A 22,782-nucleotide genomic window follows, 5' to 3' on the forward strand; every position below is an offset into this window, starting at 1 on the left:
ATTACGCCCATGCATGCAGGATATGTAGATGTGTAGAGGACTACACCAAGCCTCACAATGCAATATTTGTTGGATCAGAGAACAAGAATAAAGGTCGCTCCTCCCAAACTCCTCATCAAGCCCAGTGAATTATGATATGTACAATATTGAATTGCAAGGATACGATGTATTGAAAGCAGATAAACTGATTTCAGGGTTTAGACTTGGTTTCAAATTAGGAATTGTGGATGACCAATCGTCAAGAATAACAGTAAACCATAACAGCCTTTGACCAATTCAGACATAGTTTATGAATAATTAGCTAAGGAATCTTTGAAACAGAGAATTGCAGACACTTAAAACCCCCTTTACGAAACTTAGTTTGCTCTCCATTAGGTTTAGTGTCAAAGAGTGTTCTGGAAAATTTTGTCTTATTCATGACCTTTGCTTTCCCAGAAGATAGTTCATTAAACCCTTAAATCCCAGAGAGAATACTACAGTTCAGTACGACATTGCAGTCAATCTTGTAAAACATCATGGCTGTTTTAGTAAAAATGGGATATTGACGATGCTTTCCGCATAATCCCCTTACATCCCTCTCATTATCATTTACTTGATTTTTCTTTTATTTCGATAAATGTTTGCCAATGGAGGCGAGCAGTAGCTGAAAAATATTTGAATTTTTCTCATTTGCTCAATATTGGTTGAGGAGACTTAATATCATGCTGCTGGAGTGTCACATTTCATTGATGATTTTATTCTTGTTGGTCCACCCCACTCTTACAAATGTTTACATAATCTAAACCAATGTTTGTCTTTATGTGAAAAAAATGGTGTTCCAATCAAAAAAGAAAAAAACACTGTCAAACCTACTTCAGTGCTTTCGGTGTATGGTATTATTGTTTTTTTTTTCAGAGAAAATAGAACTCTGTTTGTCTAGTGACAAAATAGAAACAAATCACACTGAATTAATGGCCAACTACAACCGTAAGAAATATATTTACAACCGTAAATTCAGATAAGTGAATTATAGAGCCTGATTGGTTTACTTAACCTTGCTTGTATGGTTGTTTGTCCTTGCAGAACTTTTTAGGGAGATGGATTGACCTTACCTTGGGGATATCCAAGACACTATATAAAATAAGTTTGACCCGTGAAGTAAGAGCTGATATAGCAGCATGGAAACCTTTAATTGATAGTTTTAATGGAAAATCAGTGTCTATGTCCGACTATTGGTTTTCCTCTGATCATTTCAGGTTATTTACAGATGCAGTAGGTAGTTTGGTTTTGCTGTGGTTATAAATGTTTTGCTGAAAGTTTGCCGCCTGTATTGGCCGTTTATGATATCACCATAAAGAACTTTTTCCAATTGTTTAGCTTTAGAACCTTTGGGGTATGAAGTAATTAACTTTAAGGTGCTTATCTGACAATCAGGCAGTTGTTGAAATAATCAATAAACAATCATGTAAACAATCTGATGTAATGAGATTAGTTCGCAGCCATGAAGGCAATGTTTTGTTCTGTAGCTGGGAAATCCAATACAGTGGTTGATGCATTGTCTCGTTACAAATTTCAGCAAGCAAGTGCACAAGCTCCTTGGCTGTCCCCAACACCAATACACCTACTGAAACGTGTAACATTCCCATTTTAGTGTGCTTTGTGTGCGTGTATCGTGTGCTTCGTGTGCGTGTTTCGTTGGATCGTGTATCATGCAGCGTGGGCTTCGTGTGCGTGTGCATTTCGTGTCGCACTTCGTGCTTCGTTCTTCGTGTATCGTGCAACGTTCTTCGTGCAACGGTTCTGTATTCTGAATAGCTCCTATGGTAGATCAATTTTACGGAATATCGTTGTAATTTCGTTTTTTATGCCAAAATCAATATTCCTTTTCATTGAAAAGACAATATTTTGTCAGGAATCAATACTTGTAGGAATTAATTGGTTTAAAACATTCGAACATTATTTGTTCATATAATAAAATACTGCATATATTTGAATGGCTTTCCGGAATGATCGGGAAAAGTTTCCCGAACTTTAACTGTTTATGATCTCATGGCGATCATTCGCTTAGTGGTAATAGTTTGTCTTGTGAGAATAAAAATTGAGTATATTTTACCCCAATTTTATGAAAGGTCACACTTTATGCATTGGAGCAGCAACACATTTTGCATCCCTAAGTTATTCTGAAACATATATTAAAACGTTTGGTCGCTGGAATTCCAATGCAATTGACCAAAATTTCTTCTGTTGCTCTGAACGATTTTGCGCACAAAGGTCGGTGAGGTCAGGGTTTGCCTGCTCATATGGTTTTTGCTTCAACATGTACATGTATTGTCATAAAGCATATCATATTTACCGTAATTAATATTTCTATAGTTGTGATAGTATATTACGCTGGTCATTATCAGGATAATGTACGAAGAGCTTTTCTGAACATTTTGCATATACATTGTATATATTCACATGCCGGAAACACATGTGTTATTAACAGCTTGTGCAGTGTAGATTGTGAGATCAGGATTTGCCAGTTCCTCCATATTAGTAGTAGAGAACTATATACATATTCTGCTTACCTTTATCTGAGATATATTTGTGTTGATGCATATTTGGAAGTTGTATAGTCTGGACTATACTGAGGCGGGATTTGTCTGCTCACCTAAATGATCTATGGAATTATTATTCCACGTTGTTATAATACATGTATAAAATGTGGTTTGCAGTAAACCTGTAAGACCCATCATGCAGCTTTTAATCTGTAGAACAAACTGTACTTATTATTTACAACAACTCTTTTATTGTATTGCAGAAGCTACGTAGAAATTGGTTTTTGTAGTTGACTATTTATAAACACACCTCTGAAAGGCCCCGTTAGCAAATGTACTACAAACCAAGGTGACATAACGATGACCCTTCTTCAACATAAAACTTTTTGGTTAAATAACGACACAAAGACATATTAACTACCAGTATTATGAATAATCGGTCACTTTAATTTCAGTTGAATTGGAGTAGTACTTAAAATTGCTTAGGGATCGGATATCTTTATTTGTGAAAACAATGTTCAAAGAATACAAAACAATATGAAAATCGTATCTTTTACGAATAAAGCTATTAAGGGGAGTTGATAGATCAAAAGGATTTTGTTCATTAGAAGGTAAGTGCCATTATACTTTTGTACCAATGTATATCATTGGGGAGAAACTTCGTTAAGGTTTTCAGAAGTTGGTGATATCGATATCCCTGATACAAAGTTATTGTTTGAGGAATCTGCGTTCAATACAATCTTATACTTATTTACGTATACGAGCAAAATAAACCAGACGTAGAATATAAATACCACAGGAGGATGTTTCCAGTCTTTGCAACTCATTATACGCAACATCGAAACAGTCATGCAGATTTTTGCAGGTTGTGTTGGTGAATATACAATCTCCTACAATTTTAACTTTAACTCTTGAAAATATTATTCAGGATCCATGCAATAATCCAATATTATTATTCTTCTCGTAACAATCCTTCATCATTGCGTACTTCACAAACAACAGACAAAATGATTTAATCTAAACACCTATTAACCTAGAATATGTAAGGAAAATAAATGTTAAGCTATGATAAAGTGGATAGCCGCGCAACAACGCAACGTGTAATTTATTAACATATAATACATAATGTATTACAAATGAAACACGTAGCCTCATACAGTAAAAAAACATATAAAATTTAACTGAATCGATCTGTAGGACATCTGACGCGCTGAATGAATGACTAATACAAAAGCCCGCCAATAAGCCCAAAATATTTTGAGTTTGAAAAGAACGGATAAAAGCGTAATGACCACCCCTACACAAATGATGCAAATACCCAGGGGAAATTAATTTCATTCTTATTCAATACTTCATCTGGACGAAATTATAATTCCTTTTGAAGAGAAGTTACATGTTGTATGTAAAGCTTCTGACACTAATTAACATGTAATGATACGTATCTTGATTTTGACGATAATCATTCAATTTTTTTTGCCATCGTCTCATTAACTCGTAGAGAATAGATACAAAAAACAATTTGCATCAAATAATTAGTTAATCATTGGTTCATCGCGACACCTTTTATTTCATGTACCTAAAACTTCACAACAATCACCAAAACATAAAAAAGCAATAAAGTATGCGCACTTTAATATATTTGTTAACGCAATTTTTTCAATATCAGAATCGATAAAATCTCTTCACTAGAGAAACTGATTGGTTGATACTTTCTGGGTACACAAATTTCTGTACTGTATTTATGCCTTCAGTAGAATCCGAGTTGCTCATTTGCTTTTGTTACTTTGTATGTATGATTTTAGTTACTATATGTTCTTTGTTGTCTGTTTTGCATGTCTGGTTTTTGTCCCTGGATTACATTCTTTTGATTACCGCTATAACTTTGGTTCCCTTGATTACTCTTTAGAATATTCGGATTGATCAACCCTTAACAAGACATCTACAATCAAGTCTTTTTTTATATAATATATTACTACAATTATCGACGTAAAATGGCAAAAGTTCAATAGTGGACATGGAGAGTGAATGATTTCAATTACATTTACACCTTAAGGACAAGTGTAAGTGTATTTTAAAAATAATTAATATTTAAAAGTTCAAAATGCATGTGTAAGATACGGCTGTTTTAATGACATAATCCTCATCCAGGTGGTTATTGTAAAAGTAGGATTTATCCCCATTGTTTGGTATTTTTAATTTAAGTATATAATACAAAGTACATGTTTAATGATTAACATGGCGGTGTCTGGGACAGAATAATGTATAAATTAATATGTGTAATAATGTGACTGAATGATGCTTTGCATGTGTTTTTATACAGCTCTGTTTGTATTTTTCTTTAATCAAGGTAAGAGAAGGCATGGTTTTAATGAGTCAAACACAGTACACCAAAGAATGTTTTATATACACGAGGAAACTCATACTTCACATGATATTTAGATATTGTTTGAATATTTGTTGGTTGACGTCCCATGTCACGCATTTTATGCATTGTGTGAAAAAAAAGTTCAATAAACTGCAAATGACTAACTAATATGTATTTACGTTATACACTGGTGCATTTGTTGTGTTCCACCATATTCGATCTTTTTGCGATAGTACTAGACCCTCAAGCTGAACCGCAATTTCAACATGCTTGCACTCAAACGAAACAACACACAAGAAGGCTTATAAACCAACTCAGAAAATTTATACTGAATCCGATCGTTTGATATGAAATGACCGAAAAAAAAAGTAGTTCAGCAATAACAACAAAACAAAGAAACACACACCACAAAAACATGGCAAAAAAAAGAAACAGATTTAAATGGGTATTCTACACTTCATTAAAATTAACATCGTGGACCAGATGCACCATAGGTGCCGATCATCCCAATAAACAGCATTCTTTCTATAGACGCACATGTTGCAACGCGATCATCGAAACGGATAAACATGTATTATAATCACAATGCTCACTGCATGACATTATTGATAAATAACTACTAATTATATTTGTGTAATATTGGCATGGCGACGTGAAATAATTTTGCTAAATAAAAATGGAAATCACATCCCTCTTCCCCTTACATCAACAACAAGTAAATCCCAACACACAAACAAGTGAGAACACAATAAGTAAATAACCATTTAGAATGATTGGACTGTTTATGTTTTAGTATCCTTTGCATTTTATTAAGTAAATTTTAGAGAGCAACATATTCCATTAATATGGTGTCCGTTACATCTCAGTAGCTACCTTTCTTTCAGAAAGTTCATTTCCATTTACTAGTGTAGTTTTCAATTTCATTGATATATGTATCTTTACGATAATCTGTATTGAACGATTTTGTTTATCAATTTGTCTATATTGTTTTAATTTGAAAATTTAATTTCAATAATTGATATATCTTGTATCTTTCTTTAAGAATTATTCCTAGTAACTGTTAATATAAAGGAATATTTTACGTTTCTCTAGTTAAAGTTGTCAGTTATGTTATTGTTTTATTGTAATTATTTCTTAGTAACTGTTGTACCCTTTACAAGGTTTGTTCTTTGTGAATGATGTTGTTAAGGCGATTCATCAAATGTTTTTAGGCATAGTATTTAATGACTTACATGAAATGTTGTTGATATTTTTCACTGGTTTTGTTACGCTTTTCTTTTACACTATTAGCTTTTAGTGGGTGTTGTTGAGTAAACATTAGTTATCAGAGGCTGTAGTTTATTAGAGGGAAATCAAGATATCCAGGAATCCTAAGATTAGTTAAGAATATAATCCAAATATAACGACTTGACAAGGAATATAAACACAGACAACTAAGCTCTCGAAATAACTTAATTCAACGTACAAACAAACAAAAACTATTTCACGATGTACAATTGGTTCCCTTTGTGCAGACTAGTACACCATAACGACCATTAAGTTCTTGATGACGATAATAAAATTTGTGTGCTTATGATACTAATCATGCATGCAGCAACGTTAACTTGTTTTAGAATTCTTATTGTAAAAGTCTAGCACGGTAGAAAAAGTTCGTGTCGTTTTGGCAAGCTCTGGCATAATATATAAGTTGTTATAAGAAAACTCTATGTGTAAGTTCTGAAGGGATGTTGCCACAGATGACAGGGTATGTCTTTATTGAATGTATACGTATTTCATTTTAAGCGTATACTTTGTAATGATTTGTTGTACTAGACTGAATTTTAGTGACCATTATTTTTTTCTGCAATATTTGTTTTTTAATGACTATTAATTTTTCAGTGGATTATTTTTCAATAATTATGTTCGAGAGTAGTTATCAATGACCCTTGTATTTTCTACAGGATTTGTTATCAGTGACTGTTGCTATGACTCGGGTACCTCACACTGTCTTTATTGTTCAGGATACTGTACAGGTACACACGGTCAGGAAATATGCATCTATAACGAATCATCATTGTAAGTTAGATTAAGTTAGAAAAACAAAATAACTATACTCGGCGTCACATAAATAATATATTGTTAAAATTTTAAAATTTTCTACGACTTTATTGACACCTACCGTCGTTTAAATTGTCTTAAATGACTTGCTCATTCGTTTAGCCAAACGGCTTCTCCCTAAACAAGTCGCTTATTATCTTAAATCACGCGTAACAAATCCTTACGGGAAAATCCCATACTAATATCCGCCATGTTGGTTTGTACGGGACGATTTGTTTACAAACGATGTTCGTAAGTTCCCGTCGAACTCCGGTGACAATCGTCTGTTGGATCAACTTCTCGGCATTGTACGTTGTTCGCGTAAAATAAATCCGAGATATCCGAAATAACGCCGAAATGCATTATGGGTTCTTCGGTTTTTGGACAAACCATTTAAACGTAAACAACATCTCCTAGCAACCCGATCACTGTAAACATGGCTGACTTTTTACAATGTAAATATTGGCACCGAGAATTAAAATCTGACCGGAATTTAACGATTCAATGTTTAGGGAGAAGCCGTTTGGCTAAACGAATGAGCAAGTCATTTAAGACAATTTAAACGACGGTAGGTGTCAATAAAGTCGTAGAAAATATTTTTATTCAAATTTTAACAGTATGTTATTTATGTCACGCCGAGTATAGATAGTTCTTCATCCAAAAGGCAAACTACCCAGTTAAACAAGGAACAATCAAACATCAGCAAAATTTGCATGCATGCTGTGTCAAAAATAAAGGCAAAAGTGAAAAAAATAATTACAGAAAACAAGTCAAAGATATGGTCAAAAGACATGGTCAAAAACGTAAAAAGGTGGCACAGAAAGGCCATTATACACAATGTTGACTTAAAAAAACGTTATAACACACACACGTACACACTGAAACACACACACACAGAGGCACTTACAAATTAACTCCAACAAAAAAGGTGTTCCACGGGGATTTTTTAAATTTTCGCTGTTAACTTTGTTCGACCAACACGTGTGAACTCATTCAGAAAGGTGAATGGTTCGATAGATAAAATTTTTTTTTACCAGTTGAATTCAAAAGCATGTCTTCAACGATATCCGAATAAAATCAACACTTTTGAAGGGCTTAGTTTTTTATAAACTTTGCAAACTACATCAGGGAATAATTATTATTTCACATATATTCCATAAAATACATAAAACATGCAAAATGAAGTACATAGACTATCTAAAATCTTATCTTTTATCGTTTATTTTACTTTTTTTTTTGTATCAACGTCTGGAATTTTATATCCCTTTTAGAAGGTGTAAATTTACACGAAACTCTAGCCATATGAAATAACAGTCTGGATAGTTTAAACTTACTGCACAAAACAACTTTCCACAAATCTTGACAGAGGTTTTGAAATACACTTAATTCAAAGTTTCAGTCATTGTAAATTCTATGTTCTGTAATCTTATTACTTCGTTTCAAAATCCTATATGCTTTGTCAATATTAAATAAGGATAGGATAAAAAGTGATTTGTCAAACTTTTAATAGCAGCCATAACAACCTGTGGCTTTTGATAATGCAAGAGTAATCAAGGGAACCAAGGTTCCAGCGGAAATCAAAGGAACAGACATACACAACAAAGAACAATAAGTAACTAAAATAATACATACAAAGTAACAAAAGAAAATGAGCAACTCGGACTTCACTAAAACTGGGAGCATGGACCAGGTGCACCGGCAATTTATTTATTACAATATATTGTAATGTAAAGTAATGGGAGTCTATTAAAGTTCAAATATAAAATTACACAGGAGATTTTCGTCTGGGTTAAAATTTACTATGTGTTCTTAATGATATTAAGCTGTTTTCTGTGGTGTTTTATTCTATTTACTACATTTCTACCTTTAATTACTATAAAGCAGTATAAGCATTTTCTTTTTCAGATCTGTTGGTGCTTTATTGGGTATAATAATAGGGGCGGTAATTGTTTTGGTTGTCATTGCCTGTGTTTCAGCAGCAGTTTGCAGCTCATGGAAAAAAGGATTAAACAGAACAAGAACGCGACGTGTCATTAGTCCTACAAATTTATACACGGCTCCAAGTAAGTAGACTTATAATGTTAAGTGCAGTGCAATATTTTGAGTATTAAAAAATGTACATAATTACCAACATTTCTATGTAAAAAAAGTGAAGAACAAGAATATTCTAGATAAGTGTGATGGCTTTTCAAAAAACAATTTGGTTTGATAAATAATCACGTATGCGTATTGCTTGAAATGCATTTATGTTCAAAATAATTTGTAGCGCAAAATATTGTTTTTAATTGCGTAGTGAGTAATCTATAAATAGAAATACACATTGTTTTGTCTTGTCTTGGTTAATTTACATGGACGCTATGTGTTTACCTATATATAGAAGGTGTTTGACATGACGATTCTTTCAGCTAACAACGGTATAGTTATTATCTAATTAGAATTGTTGAACTTTTGTATGTCGTTTCATACAATATCTTAAAAGCAGTTTGCGCATAGAATTGTAAAAAAAAATGCATTTTAAAGGCGAGTAGCGAGAGCTCTATATAAAAACATTTGCGTTAAAAAAAAAAGATTTCCGAACGACACACTTTTCCTAAATGCTTTCCAATCACATGGCTTGAATACGCGTGCTGTTGTCATTGAAAAGTTGTCTCTTTAATTATAACAGGTAAAAACAGATTTTTCTTGTATAGGACATGACAGACTGCTTGCTGTAAGGTGTTTGTCGTTGACCTATAATTTACAGCTTAATTACCACTTCTACTCATTCAATCAACACCAGGTCACTTCAACTTTCAATAAATACAAAGTACTACTAACAGTTGAAGTACGCCATATGACACAATGATTTAAAGTATTGAAGCTGAAACATTTTTTTTCTTCAGATACAATGTCACAGTTCTACACAAGATCACAAGTTCCTGATTCCTACAGAGCTGGAGCCGAATCAAGGGCTTCTGTAAACAGAACAGGAGCTGAATCTAGAGCTTCTTTGGCCATAGGTATCCCTTCATCGTGGGGACCTCCTCCATCTTATTCCTCCATTGACTTTGGAGAACGCCAAAATCCAATACCTAATGCAGTTGACACCACACATCATACACAGAGTAGACGATTGGAGTCTCGCTTGTCGTGACAACATATTCATTTTTATAGTGTTGTATGTTTTAAAATGAATTGGTATTTTTTCAATTCACATTATTCTTACAGAAAGCAAGATATAGATAAATTTGGAATACTATCTTGCATAAGACATTAATAAGAAATGAGAAAAAGTCACACATTGAAGAGATGATTTGTTTAACTAGGAAATTTAGACATTTTAATATAACTATTTGATATTGTTATGATAAAGAATGTATGCAAAATAGCATAAAATGTAATAGAGCGTTGGTGGAACATATAAAAAAGCTATTATTACGAGAAGCAAGGACAAAGAATAACAAACGGTAAACACAACGAAAATTAAAACTACTTAAGTATGCATTTCTGTTTTCTAGATGTTCCTTCTAAAAAGACGGTACACCTAGATACAGAGTTACAACTTGGCAGAGATTCTTCATACTTTGCAGTAAATGATGATTCCAGATCATCTTCTAAATATACAGAATGAGATGTTATTATAGTTTTCCCTTCCTCGTTTGTCTACCCCGGACTTGACTTTTTATGAGCAAATCGGCGGGTATTTCTAGAAAAGCAGAGGACGCTTACCCTACCGATGCACCTGGTCTATGCTCCCAGTTTTTTTTATTTTTTTTAGAGGAGTCCGAGTTGTTCATTTGCTTTTGTTACTCTGTATGTATGAGTTTAGTTACTTTAAGTTCTTCGTTGTGTATGTCTGTTTTCCATGTCTTGTATTTGTCCCTGGATTACATTCATTTGATTACCGCTATAACCTTGGTTCCCTTAATTACTCTTCCAAAATGCATATTTGTCCAGTGTGGCGTTTCCAACAAACGGTCTCCATTCCAATGGTATTAAATTGTGCTACTCTACTTTCTTCACTTTTATTAGGCTGACTTTATGGCTGATCTAATGCAAAGGAATAAACATCGTATAACAAGATTAGTTGATCTCAGGATCCGAGTTGTCATTTACTTTTGTTGCTTTGTACTTATTATTTTGGTTATTTTATGTACTTTTTTGTTTCTGTCTGTTTTCCATGTCTGATTTTTAACCCTGGATTTAATTTTTTTTATTTCTGCTAGAATCGTGGTTCCCTTAATTATTCTTCCAAAGAATATCAGTTTGGAATTGTACGTTTCTTAAGGTTAAATTAGGCATTAATAGAAATAACAACGTCTGATGTGGTTCAACTACATATATGTAGTTGTACCATCAGATATATAAAATGTAGACAAGATTTGCCAGAAACGTTGGTTTTCTTCTTAAATATATTCTTTTAAGTTTCATATTTTGAGAAAAATGATTTTTAAATGTCGGAAAGAAACAATATGAGGGCAGTTTAATCAGTTAAACAATACTTCTTATCTTTATAGGGACAAATTTCCCAATTTATTTCTAAAGGCGGAGCCTAAACGACTCTCTGTAACATCAATTGCTGATTTTTGTGTCTGTAATTGTGTAATTTGAAGTCAATTGCTTGACCCTTTGTCACAGGCGCATATTAGGTGCTTTGTTTGTTTTGTTTTCGAGAGGAAAGAGCTCGGTTTGCTTTTCATATGCATATTTCAGATATGTTCTGGTTCGTGCCTTATCATAAACAAAACTATAATATATATGTACAACATGAATGTCAGTGTAATATACTGCTATCTTTAAGGGGAAGGTAGGGAAATGTCTGGATAAAACCCACATTTAATCAAAATGTTTTCATAGATGTCAAGTTATACTCTGTAAACTTTCTGTCTCAACACTTCGTCTTTATTGATGGTAGACCATAAAATACAATAGACTATACTTGTAAAAAGGTGTTCTCAGTACCAATTGTATTTTACAGTGCATATTTCCCTACTAAATTTTGTCAGTTTTGTTTGTGCCAATGTGATCAAAGGAATATCAAGAAAAAATAAAATAAAATATTTGAGTGTCATCCTGTTTTCGAACTAAAACTGAGCATGATCATGAGTAAGAAAGGATATAAGGTGTAATTAAAAATGTAAACGTAATTCCAGTTTCGCTTTACATTTTGTATGGTGGTGGATCTTGACTGGCAATTTCGTAACTTGGAGGCTGCAAAGGTCCTGCAGCTGGCTGAGACATCCCTGAAGGTAGGTAGACAGCATCAGCTGTTTGTGGAAATGTTGAATAAGACATTGTATGGTGCACTATTGGTGAAATTCCACCGTGATAATTGTTGGATGTACCTGTAAAATGACAGTTTCATTTTCGGATGAATAAACTTATGTTTCATTATATTCATATGATGTGAAGATACACAAGAAAAACTACTTTATGCTATGAGATTTTAACTGAAAAAAAATCAGAATAAATTTTCATACACTTATCAACTTGTTCAAATGATAACACAAACACAGCCTACCTAATTGATATTCAAATTCAAATAGGCAGACATAAAACGAAAGAATTAAAGTAATAAATTGTCTGACAAATTATAGATGAGATTTAAGTCTAAGATAGCGATATAATTTTTTCATCCACTGTCGAATTCATACAGCGTTTGAATACAACTCTCACACGAGATTTAAAATAATAATACAAATGATTAAATAGAAAAGTCACATGTAAAGTGTAAATAAATTAAATGCATTTGTTTACTTTATCTCTGTTGAAAATGAAGAAGTGTTTGCTGAACTCATTACATATATCAAAAAAAACGTAGATACAAATAATAATAATGTTCAAATAGACCTCGATGGTATAGTTGATTACACGAATGCTGAAAACACAAATAAAGTGATCGTAATAAACCCAATTCGTAAAGAGGAATAACCATGATCTCTAATAAATAAATATTGAAAATTATTTACAGCTATATCAAACGCTTTACTTACAAAACTAGCAGATAAAACTGATATTAAGTTTTATATTATAAAATGTAACTTTTTTCTCAAAAAGACGTCGAAGTAAAATATGAATTAATTTAATGAGTGAATTGTTTGACATTCAGATTCTTATTTCTATTAAGGTGTAGACTTCTACTATAGCGAAAAGTTTACATTGTGTCTTTCAGTTGTTATTCAACTTTAGCTGTCTGCCTCACTGGTTGTCCAGTATTTACTGCTTGCTTGGGAGTGTGGGCTTTGAAGTTAAAATTGTAATAGAAAGGCTACATTCATATTATTTCGAATGTGTGTTAAATTTTAGATCTAGCACTCCAAGTTACATGGTACATGTATATAAAGAATAATATATATATATATATATAACGTCTCAGAATGTGACGACTCTATTCGCTACACTGCTCCATCGGATCAAATTGATACAAGGAAGACAACGTAAACCTATAGAAGGGTCTGAAAAATTCCCAACGATGTTAGAACTGTCAAAGTTGCGAAGCAAATTTTTGGTCGTTCCCTCCGCAGGAATCGTACTCGTACCGCTTCGACATCTATGGCAACACCGCCTGCAGTACGTCCAGCGCCCTAGACCACTATATATATATTGATAAACCAAAGAATTTTGCTATTGTGGGTAAAATTACTTATTCAAAAAAAAAAAGCTTTCATGTATGATATACAAATTAGCTTTCACTTTATTTTCATTTTAAAATGGAAATTGGTTGGATGTCCTATATAAAATCCTAGTTTATTCAGTTGAATTGAGAAATGTATTGAATTTCATATAATTTTTTTTTAAGCTCAAGTGATATATAAAAAAATGTAGATCATCAGTTGCCCTTATATTATAGGAATACTACTTGTAAACCAAGGTGTTCAAATGTAAAATACCCCTTGGAAACGGAACGTTTCTGTGGGAAGGTCTAGAACAGATAGAACTGGTGAATTGTTCCCATACGAGAGAAGTATTTGTTCGGTCAGTACAGAAATTTATACTTCCTAGAACTTAAAACTGTTCACATTTAAACACTAAAGGAAAACGTCTCTGTATATATAAAATGCATATATATATTAGATATAAAAAGCACGTGGAAGGACATTTCTGGGTTCTTTCTACTTGGTTGACTTGTTTTTAATTTATAACCTGAAATGGTCAGTCATTATTATGAATCAATATATTGTTTATTTAAATTATTTGTTGTGTGTCTCTTATCACAGTGTATGCTGCTGTCTTATAAAAATTGAAATCTGTGACTTGTTTATAGTTACAAGTTTCTTTTATTAAACTTTACTTTATTGTTCCTAAACGTGGCTACCAGAGTATACTAACCTTGTGCTTGTACCATAGTAATGCGATGTGTTGTTGGTTGGATTATCCTGCTCCTCCGCCCTGTTGTTGTAGTACATGTTGAGCATAGAATTACGATAAAAGCAATTAGTATCACAAAACCAACCAATGAACCAACTACAGCCCCGACAATACGCCAGACATCCCTACAATTTTCCAGAGTCATTAAACGATAATCTTTAAAAAAAAAATACAAAAATGGAGTCATATAAACATAGTATGGTATGTTAATTTTTAATTACACTAGTTAAGTTTTCCAGAAAACTATTTGGGTCTAATGCTATACAAACTTATTTACTATGATTCTACACTGTTGCAGTTGTTGCTTTTCATCATATCCGTTATGTTTTCACACATAAACATTTAATTGTTAGATTCTCTATCACTTAAAGGCAACTTAGAAGTTTTTGTTGCTTGCTATATATCTTAAAACAATTAAACTTTATTGAAAGGAAGAACCTTTCAAGAAAGACAGTTATCAATATGATAAGATCTTCCATAGGTTTAGACGCAAGATGACTACAAGACATTAAATATCATTAAAATGACCAAAATAGGTCAAGAAGGATTTTAAAACCTTGCACAGATACCACAATAAAATACATATGCAAAATGGAAATATCTTAGCTTTTACTTTTGATTCAAAAGTCTGTGTATAAGAGTAATCATGGGAACCAAGATTTTAGCGGAAAACGTACACGTGTTAAGGCTACACTAGTGATTGTATTGCGAACGAAGTCACATAACTACTGGTAAAAAATGTTTTTCTGTAGTTGTCAAAATAAATCTATGATTCAGGTTTGTAGCTCATTTTAAACATGCACCTTTACATATGTATGACAATAATTACGGTTTTAAAGTATTATAAGAGACATTACCAAATGCATATGAAGAAAATCTATAAATAAAAAGTGATTCGTGAATAACATATATTGATTTGTGTTCACGAAACACATATGAAGCGACTAGTAACATTGATAAATATATTACGGGATTTATATGTGTACTGACTTGACTGAAGATCAAAAAGGATCAGGAAGATATCGTGACACTTAAAATGTTATCAACAAATCAATAAATCAAAATATATGGCATACTTGAATTTAAAAAAATGAAATTGATGGGAATGAAATAATTAGATGATTTGGTAGACAATAAATTAAAAATATACGTTTAAGAATGATATTGCACATTGAAACAAATCTGTTTTATTCACCATCAAAATATTCAATTTGTTAAGTTATCATTATTTGGTATACAAGTATTGTTCTATTAACTAGACTTTTCTTATCAAAAACAATATAAATTGAAATATAACATAAATTTGCATTTTGAATTCTAATGAAATTAATATGATGTTTTTGTCCCTGGATTACATTCGTTTGATTTCCACTTGAATTTTGGTTCCCTTGATTACTCCTTAACAACATCATACTTTTTTCATTAATGCACCGCTGTTCTGTTACATTGCTGTTGTCTTAAACAACGGTAATATGCAGGCATTCGATAGCTTACTCTCTGCATCTGCATTTAAAGTTCAAACAATTCTTCCTTACTGCATGCGGCATTTCCGAATTACGTCGTCACTTCCAACAGAGCGATTGTGATCATGTTTCAGAGCATTTAAAAATAAATATAAAAATGAACTAACATATTTGTGAATACTTTGCATAATTGATTTCCTCGAATTCCGCTACAGTATCCGGCGCAGTATGTACAGTAGTGGTAACTGTACTCGTAGCAGCAGTCAGAAAGCCAAGCTAATCCTGAAAGAATGACACATAATTTGTAAAATATTACTTATCTTTTTGTCCATTTTATTACAGTTTATTAAAAAGAGGATTGAGGAGAGTGTTCAATTTGCTTAAAAATATACAAGTACAATCATAAAAACTTTGATTGGGTGCCACGATAAAAAAAGGACTAACTGATAATTGTTATTCAAATATAATTAAGAATTTTAAGTATGTCGATACAGCAGAGAAAGTAAGTAATGTAAACAAATATTTTAAAGATAAAAATGTTTATTATTTCAACTAAGACAGCATAAAGGAATTGACCCAACAAAAGATACAATAAAAGAGGACGGACAACAGAATTTGTTTTTTTTATCATATATTCTGACATTACAATATCTTTTAAAATATTATAGGATAATAAAAAGAATTCTTGTTGTCAATTTATAAACTACTACTTTTCGCAATTTTATATGTATAAGAAATATAATACTATATGATTTGTATGATATATACAACACATACTAGTAATAGTAAAAGTAGTTTTGGTCTTTTATCGAATTAGTGGTTCTATCTGTAAATTGACGACACAATATATCAAAATTGAAGTTTTGTTATGAAGACCAAATTAAAGGGACATTTTCAATGTGATAATTCTCGCGGTTAATAAGTTTCGGAAATTCTGACAAATGAAAATAATTGCGGGCATTTATCCTATAGTCCAAAATAAAAAAAAATAATAACAAGCAAAATACATGTACTACCTTTATAGCACCCATTACCGACAAAGATCTTACCGACATTCATAAAAAAAATAGTTGATTGCAAAAGTCTTTCCAACATGGAGTCCTTAGGAAAAATCCTTAGCAATTAAAGCATAAATTAATAAAAGCACAAAATAATATGACGAATTTCTCACAATCTGTTCAATACTGGTAGTTTGCCAAAAATCTTCTTTTTTTGCGACAGTCACTATCTGTATTTCATCGATTAATATTGTTTAATCCGAGTAACTTGGTGAACTTTTATCGTAGAGCTTAGATCACAGCAAAATTGATCAAGGAATACATATATAAATGACAATACTCTTTTATTCGAGATTTAGAACACCCTATACACCATGGTTGTGCATTGTACCTAAATCATAAGAAATTTGGTCGGCATTGTTACTTTACTTGTTCTATATGATGAAGGTAATGTCTGATGCGAGAAAAAAACTAAAAATCTCTAATGGAAAGCCTTAGCAAGAAAGGGATAATTTATTTATATTCATGGTTTTCTTGAACTGTATTTTTATGGATGATCATCAAACTCAGTAAAAAATCGCACCCAGTCCAATGTAATGACATACAGCTGTATGCACCGGCAATATTATAAACATGGCGTAATTATCAGAAAAATGTATAGATACCATAAAATGCAAATGGCAATCACGTATAGAACAATATTTCAATAAACACGAAACTTTTCACAACTACAACCAATAAGATAGTTATGTAAAGGGCGATAATTGCAACCTGACGCCCTGGTACTAGATTCGGAATTTCAACAACAAACACACGTCGCTTGTTTGCAAAACCTTTCTTATGTACGACTAACTGCGTTCAAAATTTTTAACATTGTTCCTTTCTTCGTTGTGTGAATTTCCTTTGAGTTATACCTATATATGAAATAAATTCTTTGAAAATTAAAAAAAAAAAACTGTTCATTCTACATGCGTTTTGCAGTTTAACATGAAGTTACACGTGTCGTTGTGCTATCCATACTCCGAGATAAGTGCACCAAAAATTTGGACGGACGGAATAACGATCGGAAAAGGTAAATCCAATACACCACCCACTCGTTAAATTTGTATATCAGACAAAGATATTGAATATCAAATTGGACACGTGGATATTCAATTTTACCTGACAATGAATGAAACGTCTAACACATAAACTTGCATGCTGTTTATTAACAAAATGTCTCGTAGCAGTCTATCAATGTTGACACATTCAGTGAGTGTGTAGAAATGAAAGTATTATAATATGAAAAAAATATTCTTGAATTATTCAAAACTTTTTTATGAAGTCTACTTTAATTCATCAAGACATTTATTAAGATTCAAAATGACATCTTAGTTCATGTATCTGTTGCTTTGTTTTCTATTTTATTCCAATATTTAATCATTTGAATACGACCCACAACTATCTTAGTGCGACATTAAAAACATTGAATTTTTGTGGATATGTTTCTGGTTTTTACACGCCATGCAGGCCCGGATGTCAAACGAATAGGCCCGCAGCACCACTAAGCTTTTGGTAAAAGGCGACTAAATAGTTAACAGAACACTGGCCGGGAGTTAGGGCGCTCTGCTCACAGAGCAACTGGGTTTTGTGCCCCATGTGGTGGAATAGGATAACCATGGCATGCTACATGCTTGAGTTGTCAGGACATAATACGGAAACCTCACCGCTAACCATAGCGGAGCACCTTGTTGGGCAAAATGCCACGTTCTTCGCACGTTAACCAGCCCTGCTGTGGTATTCTATCGGAGTGGGAACCTTTTCGCTCCACCACAGGAGGCTAAGTGGCCCGACCCTACCTACCTCGTCCTATTTCCAGTGGCAATCAAACTTTGTCGACCCTATTAGCAGAAATTAACATTGTTATGGAATAATTAACCACGGTGAAACCCAAAGACCAATAAAAAAACAGCCATTATTGATAGCTTAAATAGATAAAAAGTGCAACATTTAGCCAAACGTTTACATAAATGAGGAATTATGCAATCTCTACTTTCAACATAAAATTTGCTCAATATATTTTAAAACGAATCATCAGTTTTTACTTATTTAAAATTATATAAACGATAGACAGACACTGTAATGCATGTACTGTTATGATAATGGGTATGAAGTTCTTGTATGAAATGTTTCTCAAAAAGATTAATGTTTCGTGCTGTTTACGAATCAAGTAGCTAGCCGAATCCTTTACTTCACATAGATAAGATTTTATTTATGGTATTTATCAAAATTTGCATTATTACAAACTTTAAAATATCCAAAACACTGAGACTTTCTTCCTTGTATTGTACTTGGTGTTGGGTTTGGTTTCCTCTTTCGAGTTTTGAGAACTTCTTGTAAACAATGTTGTGAATTTAGATATTCCTATGTATTGGATTTTAATGCTTCTGATGATAGTGAACTCATTGAAACACGCATAGAACATGTACAGCATGTTGAATTTTGCAATATGTAGGTATATATAATATGTACATTTAAGATACTCCTTAAGATAGCTAAATGCAATCACTCTGCATTGTTAAACTGAACCCCCCCCCCCCAAAAAAAAAAAAATAAAATAAAAAAAAAATAACAATATTAACTGTAATATCTTTTTGTTCCATTTTCACTCAACTCTGCCAGTACAGATGCTACTAAAACATATTGGTGTATTGAAAAGGAAAAGAAACATCGGACACCATGATGAAATGATTCATTATAATAAAAATAATTTGTTGCAACAAAAGTATCACAGTTTACTATCAATGGACGGATAACTTTCATATAGCCAATTGTCAAATTGTCAATGCAATTAATTGTTGTTTATTATGTCTTGTATAGTGGTGGTCCTTGGCCGATACTTGTGTACTCTGGTGGTTGTGGAGGCCCTGTTTCAGGCTGAGACATTCCAGAAGGTGGGTAGGTAGCTCCATTTGGTTGTGGGTATGTTGAATAAGACATATGATGCATCATTGGTGTAGGTCCACCGTTATAGTAACTAGACATACCTGTAATAACAATCAATACGGGTATAAACTTAATTATAATAAATATTGTAAATATCATTGAATTTAATTTAGATCAATAGATTGAAATACATTAGTTAAAGAAACCTGCTTGATTCTGAAGTATACATTGTTCATGTATATTGTTTATTTACCGATCGCTTTCATTAAGATTTACTAATTAACTGCCATAGTTTGTAGAAACTTCAAATTACTAATTATTCATTTATGTTTAAGTGTACAAATCATGGTTACATAATTGGAATTATTGTAAATAGCATACTCGTTAATTTCCTGGTAATACGTTGTCAGATTGTATGCCTATTCTTCGCAGATTATTTGGGTATTTTGAAAGTACAATTCGACTGCCTTCTGAGCAAAAACTTGTTTCTTAATATGTCATACATTAAATAACAAAATAAACTTGTCTATGTATACATCTACGTCTGTCTTAGAATATAACAAAGTATAACCAGCCAAAATGTCTTACTTCAGTATCAATGCTTAAGTAAAGAAAAGTGAATCTAGAAATAAGAAGTATTTTATATAGCTTAATATAATGATTAAAAACAATAATTGCTTAAAAATGTGAACGTTTCCGCTGTATAAATGACGTATTATTGTTAAACAATCCTAGTTTGGGGGATTTTATTCATTGCATCTACCCCGAAGAACTTGAGGGAAAGGATACTACAGACGTTGTGAAGTCAGCCGAATATTTAACCTACACATAGAGATCGATGGTAAAGGAAAACTATTGACAAAACTATACGACAAACGACATTCCGCATTGTTTTACTTTCCTTTCATCTGTGGCAAAATCCCTTCAGCACCTGAGTATGAAGTGTTCATATCACAACTCATACGTTATGCCAGAGCTTGCCGAAACTACGCAGACTATTGTATCGTGCTAGACTTCTTATAAATAGGCTTCTGGAACAGGGTTATGTTGCAACAAGATTCAAGTCATCACTACAGAAATTTTATGGTCGTCATAATGAACTCGTGAATCGTTACAGTGTATCAATCTGCACCATGAAAACTTATTTGTTCAACGTGTCATAGTTTTCCATTCGTCTACCGCGGACTTGATTTTTTATGAGCAACTCGGCGTGTTTTTTCTAGTTTGTAGTGGAGTCCAAGTTGTTCATTTAATTTTGTTGCTTTGTATGTATTATTTTGGATATTTTACATTTTTTGTTGTGTGTGTCTATTTGCCATGTCCCCGTATTATATTATTTTGATTTCCACAAGAATCTTGGTTCCCTTGGTTAAGCTTAAACATTATCGTAGATCATCTATACAAACCTTGTGAATGTACTACTTCTACTCCTTGTCCAGATGGTTGGATGACCCTCCCTCTTTGTCCGGCTGTTCTGTTACATGTTGCACAAATCATCACAATAATGGCTGTCAGTAAAGCAAGTCCAATAAGAGAACCAATTACAATCCCAACAATACCTCCAGCAGACCTGATATTAACATTATTAAATTCAGTGAAACCTTCTAAACCAGTTTAGTTTAAGGTGGTTTGGTAAAGTCAAGTTTTCGACAAATCAATGTTAAAAATCTAGTACTTAAAGCATAGGAGAATGCAGAAAGATTTCGAAAGAAATAAATATATTTAAATACATATAACTTGAACACAAATGCATATGTAGTCTGTAAATAAATATTCCTGAGAATTGATGTGTTATTTTTTTTATTTTAATTTATCTTGCCGGCTCAACCTAAATGTTACGGTTTTTCAAATGTGATAGGATACACATATTCTAAAGAAATACTATCATATTTACAATGATGCCACTGCTAGTTGACCAATTGTCCCCAAGAGTATTACCTATCCAGTAGTCTTGTGTGGCGACGAAACATTTCGCAGTAATACAAAGTTTAAAATTCATAAAATACCAAGGCTTCATTCCTTGTACTGCACATGGTAGAACTTCTTTGTGCTTGACTTGGTCTTCTATTTTGATACTTTTAGATTTAAGAACTTTTGTTCACATTTTTTTCTTTTTGGTTTTAATGCTGCCGATCAGAGGTTTCTCCTTTAAACGTGTACAGCATATCGAAATTTGCAATACTATATGGTTAGTACCTCTGTATAGATTTTCACAAGATCCTGTGTACTACCGTGTACGGAATAAATAAAACCACACTCGTACTCACATATTAGTGTATTTGCATTCTTGGTGTCCGTAAGAACCACTACAGTATCCCGAGCAATAGCTACAGAAAGGAAAACTGTAATCATTGTAGCAACAATCGGAGAGTCGAACCAATCCTAACAAAATTAAATCAATTTGTCATTGACTATTTAGACTAAACATTTCCTTGATTACTCGATTCAGTTGTTTTAAACTTGATTTGAAGGGCTAATTTCTTTATCGCCATTAAGTAAGAATGCCTAGTTCATGGATATATATATATATATATATATATATATATATATATATATATATATATATATATATATATATAGTATTACCATACATCGTGTACTAAGTTACAGCCCTAGATTAATCTTACGAAGAAGAATGACCCGGCCAGCGAAAGCTGTATTTTTATATAGCCTAACTGGCCGAGTAGTCTAGGGCGCTGGACTTAGTGCAGGCGGTGTTACCATAGTTGTCACAGCGGTACGAGTTCGAGTCCCGCGGAGAGAACGACCAATTATTTGCTTTGCACATCTCACAGTTCTAACATCGTTGGGATTATATATATTAAAAAACACTGAAATAATCGTGATAAAGGTCACGTGAATACAATTCATACAAAGAGAAATAAAATACTTAGTTATCTTACCAACATTTATGAAAATAGTAACTGATTGTAAAAACCGTTCCATCTCGATTCAACAATATTATATTATAATCACAAAGGAAAAAAACCACATAAAATACGCAAACATTCAAACAGGACGTCTTATGATTTACAGGTAAGCACGTTATCTCAAAACCACTTCCTCATTCGCAACATTCACTATATACA

General features: G+C 32.6%; 2 protein-coding genes and 1 long non-coding RNA gene across 5 annotated transcripts; 1 reads left to right on the plus strand and 2 right to left on the minus strand.

Moving 5' to 3' along the window:
* The first annotated feature begins 6,382 nt into the window (after window positions 1–6,382).
* Window positions 6,383–11,676, plus strand: LOC148609376 (uncharacterized). 3 transcript variants are annotated; one of them, XR_015924807.1, is made up of 4 exons: window positions 6,383–6,628; window positions 6,825–6,939; window positions 8,866–9,023; window positions 9,843–11,676. It is a non-coding gene; the product is annotated as an uncharacterized LOC148609376 (long non-coding RNA). The 3 variants fall into 3 exon arrangements; XR_015924806.1 differs by lacking the exons at window positions 6,383–6,628; window positions 6,825–6,939; window positions 8,866–9,023 and adding an exon at window positions 9,147–9,374 and having other exon boundaries at window positions 9,843–10,117; window positions 10,458–11,676; XR_015924805.1 differs by lacking the exons at window positions 6,383–6,628; window positions 6,825–6,939; window positions 8,866–9,023 and adding an exon at window positions 9,150–9,374.
* A 323-nt stretch (window positions 11,677–11,999) lies between these two features.
* On the minus strand, window positions 12,000–16,955 carry LOC148609377 (uncharacterized). The gene is made up of 4 exons (XM_088596299.1): window positions 16,820–16,955; window positions 15,938–16,052; window positions 14,269–14,432; window positions 12,000–12,284 (listed from the first exon to the last, which is right to left on the minus strand). The coding sequence occupies exons 1-4, from the start codon at window positions 16,863–16,865 to the stop codon at window positions 12,100–12,102; spliced, it is 510 nt and encodes a 169-aa protein (XP_088452425.1). The 5' UTR covers window positions 16,866–16,955; the 3' UTR covers window positions 12,000–12,099.
* Window positions 16,956–17,956: 1,001 nt separating this feature from the next.
* On the minus strand, window positions 17,957–22,774 carry LOC148609378 (uncharacterized). Its single transcript, XM_088596300.1, has 4 exons — window positions 22,597–22,774; window positions 21,961–22,075; window positions 21,100–21,263; window positions 17,957–19,794 (listed from the first exon to the last, which is right to left on the minus strand). Exons 1-4 carry the CDS (start codon window positions 22,637–22,639, stop codon window positions 19,613–19,615), a joined length of 504 nt encoding a protein of 167 aa, XP_088452426.1. The 5' UTR covers window positions 22,640–22,774; the 3' UTR covers window positions 17,957–19,612.
* Window positions 22,775–22,782: the final 8 nt, after the last annotated feature.

Source organism: Perna viridis, chromosome 8 (genome assembly GCF_037379345.1).
Source record: "Perna viridis isolate PV_CMFRI_1.1 ecotype Kerala chromosome 8, ASM3737934v1, whole genome shotgun sequence".
Lineage (NCBI taxonomy): Eukaryota > Metazoa > Mollusca > Bivalvia > Mytilida > Mytilidae > Perna > Perna viridis.